This window comes from Mus caroli, unplaced genomic scaffold (assembly GCF_978045245.1).
Source record: "Mus caroli unplaced genomic scaffold, Mus_caroli_1 scaffold_11, whole genome shotgun sequence".
NCBI classification, from domain to species: domain Eukaryota; kingdom Metazoa; phylum Chordata; class Mammalia; order Rodentia; family Muridae; genus Mus; species Mus caroli.
Window position 1 is genome coordinate 88,880,962 of NW_028227266.1, and position 20,266 is coordinate 88,901,227.

General features: G+C 47.2%; 1 protein-coding gene across 1 annotated transcript in view; it reads left to right on the forward strand.

Annotated features, from left to right (window-relative positions):
• Rasgrf1 (Ras protein specific guanine nucleotide releasing factor 1) overlaps positions 1-20,266 on the forward strand; it is a 114,269-nt gene that overhangs the window by 78,888 nt on the left and 15,115 nt on the right. The window contains exons 14-22 of the mRNA XM_085827879.1: positions 157-405; positions 3,415-3,791; positions 7,064-7,186; positions 9,073-9,246; positions 10,146-10,252; positions 10,891-11,003; positions 13,090-13,150; positions 17,511-17,614; positions 18,667-18,751. Coding sequence (XP_085684005.1) covers positions 157-405; positions 3,415-3,791; positions 7,064-7,186; positions 9,073-9,246; positions 10,146-10,252; positions 10,891-11,003; positions 13,090-13,150; positions 17,511-17,614; positions 18,667-18,751 — 1,393 coding nt within the window. The remainder of the gene's footprint in view (positions 1-156; positions 406-3,414; positions 3,792-7,063; positions 7,187-9,072; positions 9,247-10,145; positions 10,253-10,890; positions 11,004-13,089; positions 13,151-17,510; positions 17,615-18,666; positions 18,752-20,266) is intronic.

Consider the following 20,266-nt stretch of genomic DNA (forward strand, 5'->3'; position numbering starts at 1 on the left):
ACCTGGTGGTAGCCTCACCCCTGACCTGGTGAAGAGACACCTTAGACATTTGTCACTACTTCCTTCTCCCTCAGTGTTCAGGTTCGGTGCCTCCTTATGTCACCGTGATATTCATGTCTGCACACATGTCACCTGTCCTTGCCCTCCCCTTTACAGGTCTGACGCTTCCTTATATTGTGATGATGTTGACATTCGCTTCAGCAAGACCATGAATTCTTGCAAAGTGCTTCAGATCCGCTATGCCAGCGTGGAGCGCCTGCTGGAGCGCCTGACTGATCTTCGCTTCCTGAGCATTGACTTTCTCAACACCTTCCTGCATTCCTATCGTGTCTTCACCAATGCTATGGTGGTCCTGGACAAGCTGATCAATATCTACAGAAAACCCATGAGTGCGATTCCTGCCAGGTAGATGCATGCCTTTTGTCATCACCATCTACTGGACTCTGACATGAAGGTTTAGTGTGCTACTGAGCCTGATTGAACTAATCTCAACCCCTGGACCCTACATGGTGGGAGGAGAGAACCCACTCCTGCAAGTTGTCCCCTGACATCCACACTCACTCTATCATATGCACCCACACACACATACACACACACACATTCCCTACTGGGACCATGCACTCCCTCCTGAACCCCACAGATTTCTCAACCTATAAGGTCTCTGGAAAAGAGGCTGTCCCGGAAGTGGGAGTACTAAAGGCACATATCATTCCCAGATCACACAGGGAGTATATTTCACGACTGGTTTGTTTGTTTGTTTGTTTCTCAGAGGAAACTAGGCCTGGTGGTACCAGCCTATAATCCCACAGCTCTGGAGCTATGAGTGTGAGGAGCAGAAGCACAAGGTCACCCTCAGCTATGCCTGTTAGAGGTCTTCTTGGGAAGACTATATTCTCTAGGGAGGGATGGCTCTGCTCTCCCTCTCTGCCCCAAAGCCCCCTTGAGGCTTAGCCACCCACACTGCTGATCACTAAGCTGCTTCTGCTTCTGCTTCTGCTGCTTCTTCTTCTTCTTCTTCTTCTTCTTCTTCTTCTTCTTCTTCTTCTTCTTCTTCTTCTTCTTCTTCTTCTTCTTCTCCTTCTCCTTCTCCTTCTCCTTCTCCTTCTCCTTCTCCTTCTCCTTCTCCTTCTCCTTCTCCTTCTCCTTCTCCTTCCTTCCCCTCCTCCTCCTCCTCTTCCTCTTCCTCTTCCTCCTCCTCCTTCTCCTCTTCCTCCTTCTTCTTTTATACTCTTTCACAACTGAGATTTTATTGGTCAAGGAGCAGAGTACACAGACATTCCAATTCTTTTTTTAAGATTTATTTATTTATTATATTTAAGTACACTGTAGCTGTCTTCAGACTCACCTGAAGAGAGCATCCAGTCCCATTACAGATGGTTGTGAGCCACCATGTGGTTGCCAGGATTTGAACCCAGGACCTCCAGAAGAGCAGTCGGTGCTCTTAACCCCTGAACCATCTCTCTATCCCAACATTCCAATCTTTATCACTGGTACCCAAACACCGAAGAGTCATATTGTGTTCATGTACCCCAATGAAGAGCTACATATTGTTTTCCTTTTAATTTATTCCAGTGATATTCCAACCTCAAACTCAGCAAGTTTCCCTAAGAGCTCTCATAACAACTACATGGTCATAACCCTTAGTTCTACCGACTTATGATTTTATGCCACACACAGAACAGATTCAGAATTTCCATTTTTCACAGCACATTATCACAACTGTTAGGAAAATGGACTGCCATGACCAGAGACATCACAGTTCTGACAGGGCAAGGACCAAGGACTGGCTTTCCTACCAAATGGTTCTACTAGAAACACTATATATATGTAATAGAACCAGATATAACTGAAAATATTCCAGACACAAATGCACAACTGAGACTCCAAATTGTCATTTAGTATGCTTTGTATTTGTACTGTGGGATATAAAGTTAGCCCCCTCTACGGAATGTTATCGTGCCCCCCGAGACAGACACAGCCTCTCCTGATTCAGTATCCTGCTATTTTCTGGTTGGAAAAAAAAAACCAAACAAACAAAAAAACAAAACCAAACAAAAACCAGCAAATGATTTATTTAACCTCTCTTTAAAAAAATAAAAATTTTTACGTTTAAAAAGTGGGATGAGATAGGACCCCCCTCACCTTTTAAAAATGTTTCTAAAGAAGAAAAACAAAACAAAACAAAAAACCCCTCACATTTACAAAATAGTTGATAAAATATTCCTCTGGATTGTACAAGAAGGGAGGCACAGACCAGTGGCAGATGTGATGGATGCTTGGTCAGACTTGGCTGCTTTCTCTTCTTCAGAGGCTGCACTCTCCATTGTCTTCAGGCAGACCTGTGGCTTGCTGGTCAGCCACTTCAGCCGTTTGCCCTTCGCTCCCCTCTTCCCTATTGTTTGCACTTTTTTCATCTGATGCTTTACCCTTTCCCACCTTGGCAGGGGTGTGCTTGGCCAACAGCCTTGTGGAGTGGCACTTGGGCTCCGCCTTCCTCATGGGCATCATGGTGGCATGGGGTGGGTGCCAGATCTGCACTGTCACAGAACTGCACTGCCGCCACCACAGAAGCGCCACTAAGCTCCTTTTTACCCACCCCCTAGTACCCAAGCCTTAGTCAGGGAAGCCAAGGGATATTCATTATTCTCTGTTCCCTAAACCCCTTTGGGAAACTTAAGGGCCCACCCTTTACAGAAAGAAGGGAAAATAAAAGAGAGAGAGATACAAAAAGGTACCCCTGCTCTGTGTATACCTGCCATGCTTTGAAGAGTCCTTTATGGTATGATGTTCAAGTTACATCCTCCAGTAGATACCTTGGTTCCCAGACCATCTTTCATACCTCCATCACTGAAGCCCTCCAACGGCAAGCTGGGGCCCAAAAAGGTAAAGAGACTTTCCACAAGGTCCTTACAAGTCTATGACTGAGGTAGCTTAAACTCAGGCCTGGCCTCAAGATCGCTAAGGCACTAACTACACTTCTACTTCAAACCCAGTAGACAGGTGAAACTCCTCAGGTGCCATCATGGCAGAGACATGGGTTCAGAGTCAGAGACATCAGATGAGTCTCTGCCTTTCCTTCAGATGAGCCTCTGCTTCCTCATGCTCAAAGCACACCACTGTAAGGACAAGGGCAGACCATACAGGTTAGTAGCCTCATGTGGGTGGACGGAGGCCCTACAGTCAGGAGCCATAGCACCTCAGAAAGGAGGCAGAGGTAGGAACATCAGATAGAACCATGCCCACCACTCAGACATCCAGCTTTGTAGAGATAGACATTGTTCCCCAAATCCTTTAATCACAACCCTGTGTAGGGACCCACCCTGGCTTGAAAGATCACCCGCTGTCAGCCACTGTGAGCCAGGTGGGCAAGTCTACACTCACAGCCTTTTCTCCCTCTTCCTCCCCTCCCCGCAGGTCCCTGGAACTCTTGTTTTCCAGCAGCCACAATGCCAAGCTTCTGTACGGAGATGCCCCCAAGTCCCCTCGCGCCAGCCGCAAGTTCTCCTCACCACCACCCTTGGCCATCGGGACATCGTCCCCGAGCCGCCGTCGGAAGCTGTCCCTCAACATCCCCATCATCACAGGTGGCAAGGCGCTGGAACTGGCTTCGCTTGGGTGCAGCTCCGATAGCTATGCCAACATACACTCACCCATCTCTCCCTACGGCAAAACCACACTGGACACTGGCAAGCTCTGTGTGGCCAGCAGCTTACCCAAGACTCCAGAGGAGATTGATGTGCCTGCCACAATTCCAGAGAAGCCTGGGGAGCTCTCAGCCTCCAGGAAGCAGAGTAAGTGGATGCATGAGCAGAACTACCTTATTGGCACACATCACTGCTAGGCTTGACTGTGCTGGGCTTGCAAAGCCTCTGTTATACAGGATGTAGGCAGTACAGACTGTGGAGGGGATAGGTTGCCAAGGTGAGGACATCAGAAACTCCCAGGATATCATCATACCTCAGATGAGCCTCAGCTGAAGTTCTCAAATTTGTGCCTTCCTTTTCCCTAACACAGTAGCATCCTGCATCCCTGTATTCAGATCATCTCATGGCCTCCGTCCTGCCCACAAGATTCACAGTGTAGTTTGGGGACCAGACCAAACACTGACAAGTGAAGATCTGGCTCATGTTACATTTGAAAGGTGCTAGAAGAGCTCAAGAGGATATGCTGGGGCTGCCATTGAGAGAGCCAGAAGTGGCTTCCTTTTTTCTTTTATTTTTTTTAATTAGATATTTTCTTTATATACATTTCAAATGCTATCCCAAAAGTTCCCTATACCCTCCCTCCACCCTGCTCCCCTACCCACCCACTCCCGCTTCTTGGCCCTGGCATTCCTCTATACTGGGGTATAAAGTTTGCAATACCAAGGGGCCTCTCTTCCCTGTGATGGCCAACTAGGCCATCTTCTGCTACATAAGCAGCTAGAGACACGAGCTCTGAGGGTACTGGTTAGTTCATATTGTTTCCACCTATAGGGTTGCAGACCCCTTTAGCTCCTTGGGTACTTTCTCTAGCTTCTCCATGGGGGACCCTGTGTTCCATCCAATAGATGACTGTGAGAATCCACTTCTGTAATTTGCCAGGCACTGACATAGCCTTCATAATGGATACAATAATTTGATGCTCACCAATAGAAAGGGAGAACAGTCTAGACAAAAATGATGGCATGTAAAGTAATGGAGAGTAAGGAAGGCACTGTATGCTCTAGAAAACAGCTCAGCACACCTGGCACACCAAAGATGGTGTCAGTGACCCAAGATCCTTCTGGGGCCACTAGTGCCTTCCTATCTACGGCCTCTCCTGACCTTCCTACAAGGGTTCCATTGAGTTCTGTGTTATCTCAGATCAGGAAGTATGCTAGGAATTACCAGCATAGTCTTACTGTGTTTGTCTTTATATGTGTTTTTGATTTGTTTTGTTTTGTTTTGTTTTGTTTTGTTTTGTTTTGTTTTGTTTTGTTTTGTTTTGTTGAGACAGGGTCTCTCACTGAACCTGGAGCTTACTAATTCAGTAAGGGTGACTGTCAAATGAGCCCCAGGGAGCCTCATGCTTCTGCCTTCTTAGCACTTGGGGTTACTGGGGTGTGCCTCTGAGCCTGGCTTTCTAATGTAGGTAAATATTGAACTCAGGTCCTCATGATCATGTGGTGAGCACTTTGCCAATGAAACCATCTTCCCAAAGCACACACTCATGCACACATACACACACACATATACACACAGACATATAGATACAAACACAAACATACACATAGACACACACATGAACACACAGAAATGCACACACAAACAGACACAGAAAGACAAACACAGACAGACACACACAATTTTTTAGAGAAACCCATTGTACAAAGAGTATGTGAGCCCTGACTTTCCCATGATTATGAGACTAATGTTTATTTTAGATCAGAAACAAGGGATGAGATAAAGTGGGACTTGCCTTGGCAAATCAGACAGTTGGCTACTCAAGACATCTCATGACAAACAGAAATGCCTTACTACTCAGTGTGGTCCATAGCTCAGCTGCGTGTTCATCCCTAGAATCTGTTAGAAATGCAGACATTTGGGATGGAAATGTAGCCCAGTTGACAAGAGTGCTTGCCTAGTTCCCATCCCTAACCCAGAAGCTATCTCCAATTGATAACTACTTGCAAAGGAAAAATTAGTTTTTCCTACCAGAGTCTCACTGGGTATACAAACCATGCTTAAGGATAGGCCCACACCCAGCAGTAGATGGCCAATACAAATGAACTCAATGGCAACTTGGGAGTTTCCAGTTTTGTGATCCTGTGGGATTTCTGTGTGTTCAAATGTGTTGACTTTTGTCAACCTATGCAGATCGATCTGAAAGACTTGGGGTTTGAGGACCTGAAAGAATGAGGCAGTCTACAGTCTGATGCTGTAGACAACCTTACTTCAGTTTCAGTTTTATACACAAATGTAACAAAGAAAGAAATGATCCAAGGAAGGCTGCTTGATTTCAGAGAACACAGTCAGAAAAACATGAAAATAGGCATCAGTAAGCACATACTAAATATTAACAGAGCAGCCCTTTCCAGGAACTTTCTCATGGAAGCCCCTATTTAAACACAATTGTCTGGCAAGTACTATAGATTATATCTGGGAAAGCATGAAAGCAAGGCAGAAGGTCATATCCAGATGCAGGGCACACTGAGGACAGCACTCAGCATATCCTCCCACCAGACTGGGTTCTATAGCTATGTCCTGATGTCCAACAAATATGTCTTATGAACCAAATGTAAATGTTTGTCACAGGTGGCATAAAATCACAGGCAAGAACAATTCAGGGAACAAAATGCACTTGAGGTAAAAGGTCCCCGCCCACTCCCTCCTTGGAGCCTCTCTCACAGTTCCTCAAGGCATTGTTCAAAGTGTATTTTATGGAAAAAAAAAATATTTTCAATTAAAAAGAGAGTGAGTGTGCTTGCCTGGTACAAAGCCCTATATTCAATCCCTAGCACCATATAATATCTGGTGTCGCTGGTACATGCATGTAATCCCAGAATGTAGAGAGAGGGTAGGTGTAAGAGAATAAGAGGTCCGAGGTCATCCTTAGCTACATAACAAGTTCAAGGCTAGCTAGCCCCTTAGGCTACATGACAACCTGATTCAAAAAAATGAAGGAAAGAAAGACAGACTTTCCTGTTCCTCATAGACAGGAGCTGTATTACAACCTTTCCCCTTCCTCTACCACTAATGATTGAACCCAAGACCTTAAGCATGCTAGACTAGGCAAGCACTGTACCACTGGGCTGCATTTTCAGGCTCCACAATCTGCATTCTAACAAGAACCTAGGTGTGCCCATTACATTTGTAGAAGTCTCAGTAAAGGAAAAGCCATCTTGGAGGTCCACAACATCTATAAGCATGTGAAAGGTTCAGATAAAGCCTGTGGCGATTAAGCTGTTGAGCGGTCTTCATCCAGGGTACCAGAGCCTTGTTAACTTAGTCTGCTTTGCTTTAACGAATGATAGATGTGAAGCTTCCCATCAATGAACAATTGAGAAGATTGTGCATCTTTCTATTCCCCGCCCCTCCCCCAGGCTCTGACATCCTGAAAGAAGAGTCCGATGATGACCAGAACCACAGTGATGAAGACAACACAGAAGTGTCACCAGTTAAATCTCCACCAACACCAAAGTCGTTCTTAAACAGAACCATTACAGGTAGGTTCCCCAGTGTGGAGCTGAAGGTGATTGTCTGAAAGGGAAGAGGCATGTTAGTGGTGCCACTGTTCTATGAATGACTCCTAAGGCCAGCGACTATTCTATTTTATATCTCCCAGGGATGTAAGGAATATGGGTGCTGGGACATTAGGTAGGCCCTGGTCTTCAACTTGTGAAGTCAACCCAACTTCAGGCAGGACTGCATTGTCTAACCAGTGACCCAGCAGCTGGGGCTTTCACACAGGAGAGAGCTCATGTCAGAAAGGATTCCTGGAATGTCATGGTTCAGACTTTGTGGTGGGCTCTTTCATCCTTTCAATATGCGTGAAGAGAACCTGGGTTGTTCTTATCTTTCAATAAGGAAAGCAAGGCTGGGGAGTGGCTCATTGGTCCAGTACTTTCCTGGCATACTTAAGGTTCTATCCCTACCATCATGGATGAGTGCCAAGACTCTGGAAGATAGTGGTTCTGCCCACTCACATTTCAGACTCACAAGCCTGCAGGATTCTTGAGTAGTCTACCTGGTTTCTGGTCCCCATAAACACTACTGTACCCCCAGGAGGGCTATGGATATCCAAGGTTGGGAAAGGATTCAGGGGCCCTCAGCTACCAGGACAATCTGTCTGCCTCCCAAAGTCGGAAACTTGCCATTCATTTTCAAGTTCTTGCTCCATATTCATGGGGGAGCCCAAATCCCAGAATCCCCTGCTGCTATACCTGGAAAGAAACTCAGTAAGAAGCAAAGCTGCCCAACTTTAGAGAAAAGGTACCTGAGCACTGTAGCCCCTCCTTGGCTTCTCAGACACAGCAGTAGAACTCAGAGAGCCCATTTTCAGAAATGAGCATTGAAACCCAGCTGTGAGGGATGCCTGTAAGCCCAGCACTTGAGATACTCAAGAGCTCCAGGCAGGGGAATGAGGGTACCAAACCAGCCTGGGCTACAGAGAGAGTTCAGGACAGCCTTGAAACTTACTGAGAGCTGTCTTCAACAGAGTGGAGGGAGAAAGAAATAAGATAATCTCGGAGAGAGAGAGACAGACAGACAGAGAGACACAGAGACACAGAGACAGAGACAGAGAGAGAGACAGAGTTGATCTCAGAGAGAAGGAGGGGAGACATCGAAGAGTAAGAAAGGAAAGGGAGGGGAGGGAAAGGAAGGGGAAGGAAGGAAAAAGGAAAAGAACAGCTCTGAATTTTTAAAGCAAGACCAGTTGTCCATCACACCTCAAGGAGTGCTACTTCGCTGTGATGATGTAGGTTGCCTTCCACACTTCTATGAAATGAAGCAAAGGCTGCTGGAGTTGACCCTCATGGCTATTTGTCATCATTATTACCATCAGTAGGTCTCCTTGTTCCTTTTGAACAGAGCCTTTTGTACATTCTTCTGTGATCTCCTTTGTATAACCACTTTGAATGTATCCTTACTGTCCTAAGGAGATCCCTGGGGCTCCAGAGTTGAAGAAGTGTCCCCATGGTCACATAGCCAGTGAGACGTGGGAAGAATTCCAACCCAAGTACGATGCTACCTCAATCCCACTGTGCTCATAACCCTGTCAATATGAATTGTGAACGTCAGACTTTGAGCAGACTGTGTGTCAGATCCTAGTACCATGAAAGCACAATAGCTCATGATGCTTTTCTCAAGCAGGTCTAGGCCGAAGACAGGTGAATCCCAGTCTTCTAAGCAGCAAAGCCTCTATGGCCTGGGACAGTCCTAGGAATACTGTGGCATGACTCTTATAGTGAACACACACACACACACACCGCCCCTTGAGCCCCTTTCCTGCCCTGTGCTTTTGAGATTGGGCTGTTCTCTTGCTGCTTGAATGACTGCCTGCCTAAAAGGACTGGGGAATGGCTGAGGACCAGTTCTCTCCTTTCCACAGAGTTTCCATTCTTTAACTACAACAATGGAATCCTGATGACCACGTGCCGTGATCTGGTGGACAATAACCGCAGCACTCTCTCAGCTACTTCTGCCTTTGCCATAGCGACTGCAGGAGCCAATGAAGGCCCCTCAAACAAGGAGGTGTTTCGAAGGATGTCTTTGGCCAACACAGGTATGTGCACATCCCTGCTTATGGGTCCTTCCCTTCTCCATGGTCCTGTGCCAGGGGTCACAGCTAAAGGCATGAGACCTGCCCTTCCTTGGGTGTTGGATGTACATTGTGGAGGCCATGGTGAGTCCACACACACCACCTCTGGAGAGCTCCCTGCTCCAGCAAGCTATCCTCACTCCCTAGACATGAAGCCTTGCTTTCTGTAATTTACCCTGTTGACCATTCCTCTTATGGAGTCTGAGATGGGGCCCTTCTTTCTATACCAGCAAGGCTCTGCATACCAAGACCGGCCAGGGCAACTGTGTGTTTAGGATAAACCCTTTTTTTTTCTTTTCACTTTCCATCATCAATGGAATAAAGTCTGAGCTGTGTTGCTCATCAATCCCTTAAAGGGCAGCCTTAGCTTATCCAACACACACACACACACACACACATGCACGTACCCCTTGATTTACCCTCCCCTCCATTCACTTTGAACTGCTGCTACCAGTGCTGTATTGCCATCCTGGAGTCCCCTTCTCCCTACCAAGTCCCCTTTGGTCCTTGGCCAAATTCTACTCCAGGCCAAGAGCATCAATGGAGAGAGCCCTCAGCACCCTTCCTCCCATTGCTCACTTCCACAGCAATGATTGCACTCCAAAGACTAGAAGGGGGTTCCTGGAGAGCTCTGGTCTCGGGTACCCTGGATAATCTTGTTGGGGGAAGCTTCCTGAACCGTCTAGATAGAACAGGTATGGCAGAGGTTGGGTGTTGAGGAACTGTCACCCTGAGGCTTCATGGCCTCTCATTTGAGTCTGGGGTCACAGTAAGTGTTTCCCTCCAAGGTCCTCAGATGAATCATGCCAAAGAAGTAAGCTCAACTTCCTGTCCTTTTCTCTCTCTACTACTTGTACCGTCAGGATATTCCTCTGACCAGAGAAATATCGACAAGGAGTTTGTGATCCGCAGAGCTGCCACCAATCGTGTGCTGAATGTGCTCCGCCACTGGGTCACCAAGCACACCCAGGTGGGTGAGACTCTGCTCCTGGAACAATTGCCTCCCAGTGTCAGTAAGTGATAGCAGACAGTGGGTCAACAGGAGAAAAAGAACCCCATTTTCCCCAGGAGGGCCTGCTCGAGTTCCCCAGGGAAAAAAAGCAAGGACAGTCAAGAAGACAAGGGGCCTGTTTGGCCACTTGTCTACAGCTAGAGTACAGGTAGGCTTGGGCCACCTTGACTTAGGGGTACAGCAACTGAGTGACGATCTTGTTCTTGTCCCAGTACCCTGTGCCTAAGACAATGGAAGCCCCACTTGTGGCCTTCCAGGAAATAGTGACAAGATAAGAAAAGCAGAGCAGCCACCATGGGCAGAAATAGAAACTTGGGCTGGAGAGATGGCTTAGCGGTTAAGAGCAATGACTGTTCTTCCAAAGGTCCTGAGTTCAAATCCCAGCAACCACATAGTGGCTCACAACCATCCGTAATGAGATCTGACGCCCTCTTCAGGTGCATCTGAAGACAGATACAGTGTACTTAGATATAATAATAAAGTAAAATCTTTAAAAAAAAAATAGAAACTCTGTTCTGCAGCCTGGCCCTAAAGTACTGCAGAGAAATTACAGCCAGAATAACTACAACCAGAGTTTCATGCCCATCTTCCCACAGGACTTTGATACCGACGATACACTCAAATACAGGGTGATCTGCTTCCTGGAGGAGGTCATGCATGACCCAGACCTTCTGACCCAAGAGCGAAAGGCAGCAGCCAACATCATCAGGTAAGAGGATAACCTTCTGGGACAGGGCCCTGCCCTGTACCTCCATAGTAGCCTGCCTGGGCAGGAGATATATTAGGGTAGATATAGGCCCCCAGAAATTTAAGATCCATGTACCATACTCTGCAGCCAAGCTTGGAGTGAGTGCTGTGTGGACTTCCTGCTCTTTCTTCTTCCCACCCCTCACCAGACCTGGATGTAGCTAGGGACATAGCTCAGTTGGTATAATTCTTGCTCTGCCACATAAATTGAGTATGGTAGTGCATGTCTGTGATCCCATCTCTCAAGTTGTAATCCAAGCACTTGGGAGGCTGAATGATAAGAAGTTCAGAATCATCCTTGGCTCCATAGTAAAGCCTTCCAGGACCACATGAGACACTGTTGGGCCTAGGCATGGGGACTGTATCACTTCCCCAAGTATGTTGACAGCGGCTAACACCTGTCCAGAGTATGCTATCCAATGTGATAGGTACTACCTACATACAATTATCTAAATCACAGTGCTCTAAAATTGAATACAATAAACTTGTATCTCTCAGTTCCTAGAACTTCAGTAGGCTAGAGGCCCCTATCTTAGGCCATCCCCTCTCCTCACTATAGAGGTTCTATTGGACAGTGTTCATAGGCATTCAAGGAATGTCTATTGGTTTAAACTCCATTAAGTTGTTTGGGCCTCAGACCTGTGCTGTACCTGACTCCCAGTCTGCCTCTCTAGCAGAAGTCAGGGTTCACTTAGTGCCAAAGCCGAGCTACCTCAGCCAGTGTGACTCACTATTGACCAGAGGAATGCCCTTAACCAAACCTCGTTTTCTCCTCTGTAAAATAGGTGAACAATGCTGGCTTCAAGGGTATAGTAAGGCTTAAGTAAGATGGTGCACATAGCTTCTGCAGAAGGTAAATGGTGTGGGTGGACCAGCAGCCTACAACCCACTCTCATTGTTCCCACTCAGGCTGGCTTCTCCAGCCCAACCTGGGGAGGATTCTTCTCCTTACCACCAGTCAGCCACCTCTACACCCCAGTCATTGCATCTTTTCCAGACTTCCTACCAAATCCAGCTTAGATACTTCCTGCAACCCAAGTCTCCAGCCACAGGCCTCATCACTTCTCCGTATTCACAGAAAGAGAAAGAGAGAAAGGAAGGAAGGAAGACAGAGAGGAAGAGACATATATAGAAAGAACCTATAAACAGGATGACCACAGACATACTCATGCACACAAGCAGACCCAGGCTCTTGTAGTCTCCCTCTAGGTTCTCCTGGGAACTCAGAGAACTGTGTCCAGTGGGGCTTCTTTTGCTGTGAGTCTTCAAGAGAGCCAGTTCTCATAGTGTCTATTTCTTGGGATGTCACTGGTTTCCAGGGCTGATCTCCAGAGTTCTACTCCCTCCAGACAGTCCCTAAAAACCTATCCCTGCTTCTCCATGCATACCCCAGACCTGGCCCTTTGTCTGCCACCAAGAGCCTACCATTCTATCCACTACAAATCTTCTCATATGTCTTGTCCATGTGTCCTATCACAGCAAGTGATGATTTGGATTAACTTGGGATAGAGAGGTCTATCCTTACTTTCCACTAACGCTTAGGACTCACTCTAGTTAGTCTGGTCCCAACCTCCCTCACTTCTATCAACACAATCCTCTCTTGGGCTCTTGGGACTCCATTCAACTGTGTCACCTTATCTCTGATCAAACCAGGCCTGAGGGGTATCCCATCGAGAAATATCTCCTGTCCATTCTGGTCCTCCAAGTCTGATACTACTTCACCATGTGTATCCCATCATTCCAGTGTGCACACAGAAGTGCCTGCCACAGGCCCAGCCTGACCACAGAGTTCCCTGCCTATGCCTCTCTAGGTCCTGGCACATACATACACAATAGAGTGTAGGGAACTCAGAGGCTAAGGGAGGGCCTTTTCCCCAGACAGAACGATCAGGAATAAGTCAGTAAAGCAGAGAGAGATAGGGGCAGTAGAGAGAGACAGTGCTTCTGGGTAAAGGCAGTAAGCAAGGATCAGAAGGGTAGAAGACAGGCCAGGTAGGGAAGATCTACTAGAGAGGTACACTGGGACTCACGTTATTTCCTCTCCCTAGGACTCTGACCCTAGAAGAAACAACTGAACAACATAGCATGCTGGAAGAAGTCATACTGATGGTAAGCAGGATGTCCATCTCATTTGATCACCAAGGCAACATCCTCCTCACCCTCATTACTTCATGACCCCCTGACCTAGAATAACCATCACTTGTATCCATTTCCTGTGGCTTTGTGACTAAGTAGCACGAACTAGGCAATGGTGCCTCCTCCCTATCCTGGATCCTGGAAGTCTGAAACAAAGATGTATGCAGGTCTACGCTCTCTCAAGAGCTCTACAGGAGGACACTTACTTGCCTCTGCCAGCTGCTGATAACCCTGTGTACCCTTACTTCATGGCTGAATCAATACAGTTCATGTCTCCAAGGTCCTTTGTAGCAGTTTCCAATTAAATACTCAAATACATCCTGGCAATGCTGGCACATTCCTCACTGCCTGCCCCAGGGTTCTGGGTTCTTGAATGAAAGACATACACACAGTCTTTATATTTTTATATGCCTTAAACAGCTCAATAACTGGGCCACTTCCTAACCTTCATGTGGCTAATCCACCTCCTTCCAATATTCCCAAGTCATTACTTACTAAAATCTATATTCCATCTTTGATGCACTGAAAGCCAATCAGGCAGCCCTCAGAGGACCACTCTCTCTTACATGGCAGCTCTGCTCTCTATCCTGCATCTTCTCAAGTGTGGCATCCCCCCTCTCCTCCACCTTCTTCTGGCACAGTGGATCTCCTTCTCCTTCCCTCCTTTCTCTCCATTCCTAGCCTGGGAATCCTAAAAGTCCCACCTCTGTCTGCCCTGCCCAGCCACTGGCTGCCGGCAACTTTATTTACCAATCAAAACCAACTGGGAGCAGGGTCCCTCAGTGTCTTACATACAGATGTGCAGATTCTCGTGCAATTTGGGGGACCCAAATTAACATAATACAAGCAGCATTAGATTAAACCCACTCCAGTCCTTGTCTTAGGGTTTCTATGGCTGTGATGAAACACTGTGACCAAAAAGCAAGTTGGGAAGAAAAGGGTTTATTTGGCTTACACTTCCATATTAAAGGGAGTCGAGACAGGAACTTTGAGGCAGGATCCTCGAGACAGAAAGTGATGTAGGAGCCATGGAGGGGTGCTGCTTACTGCCTTGCTTCCCCTGACTTAATCAGCCTGCTTTCTTATAGAACCTAGAACCACAGGCCCAGGGATGGCACCACCCACCATGAGCTGGTCCCTCCTCCACTGATCACTAATTTAGACAATGCCTTACAGCTGGGACTCACGGAGGCATTTTCTCAACTGAGGCTCCTTCCTCTCTGATGACTCTAACTTAACGTCAAGCTGACACACAAAACCACCCAGAACAGTCCTGGAGCCATTTCCTCTTGTGTCCTTGTGTTGTCTTCCTTCTGTGTATGTGTCTCTGTCCACTGTGTCGGTATTTCTCATCTTACAAGGACATCAGTAATGTTGACCCACCCTGATAGCCTCATTGTAAATTCATTACACTGGCAAAATTCTAGACAAGCACCAGGGCCTAGGGAGTTGCTCCTTAACTGAGGAGCAATATCTAACTAGTGACACTGCCACTTTTCTTCACCCACCATGCCTCCTCATCTCCTTTTCCCCTCCCTTCTCTCTTTCATACTTCTTAAGGAGGGTCCCCTGATGGATGCCTGTGTGCTAGAGAACATTAGATTCTGAAAGACTCCAGATCCACTTGTCAGTGAGGTTGCAAGTTTGCATCACTACCCCTTTTTTACAAATGAGGCAACGGAGGCACAGAGCCCTAAATCACCCACTCAGAGGTGTGAGAGGGAAGTGGTAGGCAGGAGAGCTGTTCACACTCAGGTGCAGCTGACCCCAGAGGAAAAACTCAACCCCTGTACCACAGCACCTCATCCTGAGGAGTCACGATGTGCTCATTGAACATGTCCTGAAGTGACAGGACCTCAAGAGAGAGAGAGTTGTGCTCGAAGTGGAAGAGCATGAGCTAGGGGTGGATTCATATGCCATAAGGGAATGGGCCCCCGAGTGCTTCCACCACGTGGCTAGAACATTCAGAATGCCTTTGTGAACCAATCCAAAGCTCCTGGCCACTGAATTCTGATGGCTGGAGATGCTCAAGACAGACTCACTCTAACCTCCCCAGAGTTGAATCAGTATGATTCCAGTTCAGCTCTAGGCTGGCAAGTGACCACTAGTATATCAGCAGTATCCAGTGTAATGACTTAGAGCTCTGGACCCCAACTCCTCTCGCCTCTCCATGAAAGCACAGTACCCTACCCACATTCTGGCCCAAGAATCACCCTGTATGGCTGGTGCTCCCTAGAATACCCCCCCATCTGCCCACCCTCCCCCCACTAAGGCAGGGAAGGTGGTGGCATCCAAGTGCCACTTGTTGCAGACTGATACTCTGGGTTCAGGATACTGAAATAGCCTTCCTCACCACGTCCCCTGTGCTGCTGTTTGCCAATAGGGGCCTGGCTGGAATGTTTACACTTCCTGAGTACAAGAGCCCTTTTTGCTTTGTAAATGTTCTGGGGCTCTTCTAGAACAAAAGGTCATTGAGTCCTATCTCTGCCTGCCCCAATCCTTGACAGATTCCCAAAGCCTTTGAGTGACAGGTCCAGCTTAATGGAGGCCAGCAGCCTCAGTGGGCAGGAGAAAATTGGCTCGCCACATTAGTTCTCACAAGCCTTCTGGAAGGTGACAGAAGTTGTCACTCTGACTACTTCCAAAGCCACTTTGTCCCTGGCTAATATCAAAAGTGAGGAGAAGGCTAGCTCTATGAAGCACCTAAAACCACTGGACTACTGGGCCACTGGGCCACACCCCAGCATGACTCCCCAGATTCCTCTGTGAGCCTCAGAGCCCCATCATCCTGAACCCAACCCTGAGACACCTGCAAAGAACCCTCAGGAGTGACTGTAGTTAATCTGCCCACCTTTGGAGGGCCCATCCCCAAGGCTAAGCTGCCCACCTTTGGAGCGTCCATCCCAAAGAGCACACAGGAGAAATGCCACCACAGAGGTCTTGCCCTACAACCCAGCCACTTTCTCTCCTCATGCCCACATCCCCTTTGCCTGACTGAGAACTCATTCCCTCCCCCAAAGGCATTGTGCTCCCCCACCCACCCACACCCCTGCACCTGGGCTTCTGTTCTCTGCCCTGGTGACTGCCAGGAAACACCCATGACTGATCTGCTACGGTAGAGAATCTGTTATTCCATGAGGTCCCTGCTCTGTGAAGCCCCCTGAGCCAGGACTATGCTTGCAGGCCTGCCTGTCCCGAGTGGCTACTGCTAGCCTGGCAGTACAGACCTCAGTGATGGCAGAAGTCGAGGGGGAGGGAGCAGCAGAACACTCAGCCTCAAGGAATGGCATGTTCTCTGCATGTGGGTGGACCCCACTTCCCTTTGATCTATGTAGATGGGCCACTTGGGCACTCAGCCAGCTTCTGGAACTTCGGGATGAGGTAGAGTGAGTGTAAGGAAGTGCCAATCTGGAATGACTGGCAAACCCAGCTCTAAGCTTATTCTACCTGAGAGCCCTCCCCTCTCCTCTTGTATGACCCAGCTGGCCCCAAGGTACTGAAGCCTTTAATCTGACTCACCCCTCAGTGAACACGGGCTCCTCCAATAGCAGCATAGCTTGCTCCCCTTCCCACCCCCAACTCCCAAATCCAGCAGGCCTAAGGCCTTCCTACACTCCTGAGCCCATCAGCCTCCCTGTGTCCACCCTCACCTAACTCCTGCCATGGGTGGCCCAGTCCCTGATTAATGTTTCTCTAAGGGTGTCCCCAGGTCAAGGAGGCCCAGGTGACAGATAATCTTAAAGGCAGTATCCATCAGTGAACCTCCTAAGTCAGGGACACAGTAGCTAGAACTGGGTCAGACAGCTGTCATCTGCTCACAATACTGGAATAGTGCCTCTCATACAACTCATACTCAGGACCCCACAGCTGCAAATGAAGTTCAAAGAAAAATTGTGTTGAACCCGCCTGGGGACCAGGCAGAACCCAGAGGAAGTGGTCCATCGCAGCTGGGATCAGATACCCAAGCTTGCATCCCAGCTAGCCTACTTATCTGAGAAGCTTGGGCAGTCTGTGGCCTCCTTGCTACATGTGTAATGGTGGCTCCCTACAGGGTAGGTAACCACGTCCTCCTCCAGGGAGAGTACTCTGGGAGCACAGGACACACGTGCACGCATGCAGACACAACACATACACGCACACATACACACATACACACACACACACACACACACACACACACACACACACACACAGGGTACAACAAGCAGAGGGTACCAGCTTCCTCATAGATAGCCTAGCCACCTACCAGAACCCAGAAGAGATTCCTCTCAGGAAAGTATCAAAAGCCCATAGGCATCACCTCACGGGCCTGACTCTGACCTTGCTCCCTCAGACGGAGGGTGTGAAGACTGAGCCCTTCGAAAACCACCCAGCCCTGGAGATAGCAGAGCAGCTGACCCTGCTGGATCACCTTGTCTTCAAGAGTATTCCTTACGAGTAAGTGGGTATGGCTGCGGCCTCCTCTCCCTCTTCCTCCCTCCTCAGCATATTTCTGACTCTAGCTGGGTGAACTTTCCAAAGCTTGGGAAGACCTCTCCTCTCTTGCTCCTTCTTTGCCTGTTCACATGGAAGCACGTCCCTTTCTCCCCATGCACACACTTTTCTGGAAGTTTCTCTAATTTAGAATCATCTTCCTGGGATTGCAGAAAGAGTCCATGTTTATTTGCACATAGGCATAAGTGTGTATGTATACGTGTGTATGTGTGTTTCTCTCTCTACCCCTCTCTCTCGGTGTGTGTTTGTGTGTGTGTGTGTGTGTGTGTGTGTGTGTGTGTGTGTGTGTGTGTGTGTGTACAAGTCCTAGAAACAAATTTTAGGAATGGCCTTAGACTTTGATGAAGCCTCAGGCCTGCTTCTGTCTGCCCTGCCTTGTCTGTAGTCACCCTGGTTTTCCCTGTAATTACACAATTTTATGTCTCTCTCTTCACCTAATAAACGGCATGCATTTGTGAACACGGTTCGTGTCCTTAGCCATGCATTCTAAGTTAAGATGGCTTTCTGGTTTTCATTTTTATTTTTAAAGCTAAACTAAATTTCCTCCCAAACAAGGCATTTCTCTGAATTGCCAATAATTATTATGTAACAATTTCTCTACATTGGTGTCACCATGTCTGAGGCCACAGATCATCAGGGCCTTCGGTACATTTAGTTTGCCTTCCAGAAGCATGCTCATAGCCTCACAGACATGAGTATAGCCTTACCTGGTGACAGGGTTGTCCTGGAGATTTCCAAACCCCCAGGATGTGGAAGCAATATTACTCCTGCCTCCCGCTGGTAGCAAGAGCAAGATGTATGTTCACAGATGTTACCTCCCCAAAGCTTCACCAGTCTGCGGGACATCACTGAAGCACCTCTACTGGTCACTTAGCAACATGGGCAGTCTGTGGCTTCCACATGAGGTGCCCTGTGCCACAACACACTGCTTGGAACTGGTTTGCGGTTATGTTATCCAGTTAGCCTCTTATGCCCCACCTTTTTCCTTCCTGCAGAGAGTTCTTTGGCCAGGGCTGGATGAGGGCTGAGAAGTATGAAAGGACACCTTACATTATGAAAACCACCAGACACTTCAACCATGTGAGTACGCCTGCCCACCATCATGCTTTTCTGCCAGGCTTTTCATTGGTAAGGCCACCAGAGTGGAGGGCAGGACCGCTCTCAGCTGTGTAGCCAGGGCCAACTCGACTCACTTCGGTCTCAGTTTCTTACTATCCCTTTGCCTCTAATGTCTTTGTTCTATTGAATGGTGCTTGTTAGGATCTCCAACACTAGGACCAGACTTGGGTAAGACAAGCATACATCCAGGGTGCAAAACAGAAGGAGCCACCCACCACCCACACTTGCATCCTAGTGCCTCAGTCAACTCCAGCTCTCTCCAGGACAATGTAGAATACAGACGGAGACTGTGGGCCCTGTTCTTGCTTTTACAGAAAAAGCTTTTAATCTTCCCCTATGTAAGAGGAGATTCAGTTAGAAAAGATCCCTCTTTACTCTTTGAATGCCAATAATTTTTACCGTGAATGTTGACTTTTTTATTTTTATTTATTTTTAACGTGTTTGTGTGTATGCCTGAGGATATTTATGTTATGAGGATATTATGATATGCCTCATTCATGAAGGTGCTGACCGAGGCCAGAGAAGGCATGGGATCCTCTAGAGCTGTAGTTACAGGTTATGAGCAGCATACCATGGGTGCTGGGACCTGAACCCAGGTCCTTTGCAGGAGCAGCAAGTGCTGTTAACCATTGACTCATCTCACCAGCTCATAAATTGATTTTTATTCAAAGTTTGTTCTCCAGCTGCTGAGATGGTTATCTGATTCCTTCTTCCTATAATCCATTGATACAGTAAATGAGAGTTACGTAGATTTTCTAATCTTCAAAGGTCCTGGGCCTCGGGCACAAACCTAACACAGCCATAGCATATGCATAACTGGATACCTGATCTTTCTTTCTTGTGTTGCCTGCCTCTGGTGCTAGTATAAATGCAGTGTTGGCTTTGTAGAATAAATTAACAAGCATTCTTTTTCTTTCTCTCTCCTATGGAGAATCTCACTGACTTGTTCTTTAAAAAAAAAAAAAAAAAGTTTTTTGTTGTTGTTGTTCTTCTTCTTAAAAGGATTTTATCCCAGCATTTTCTATGTGGAAAGATATTTTAATTACTTTAACAAGATGTCTCAGTGGGAAAACCTGCTGCCAAGGTTGATAACCAGAGTTCCATACTGGAACTGGTAGAAAGAGAGAACCAACTACCTCAAGTTGTTCTCACATGCACTGTGGGATATGCCAACCCACCTTCCTGCATGTATACATGCACACAGAAATACATAAACAAATGTAAAAAAATAAAATTCAACCTCCCTTCTCGGCATCTATGTCATAGCAACTGCTTTAGAGAAGGTTTCTTGGTAGCATGGCTCTACCTCTTTATGTGCAATTGTCTCTTAACACTTATTTTTTTTACCCTCTGAAAGACTTTATTAATTTTTACTAGCATACAAATAAATGCATTTATTTCATTGCAATGCTTTCATTTATTATTATACTTCATTTATTTTCTGTTTTAAAATATTATAGACACAAGGCAACATGC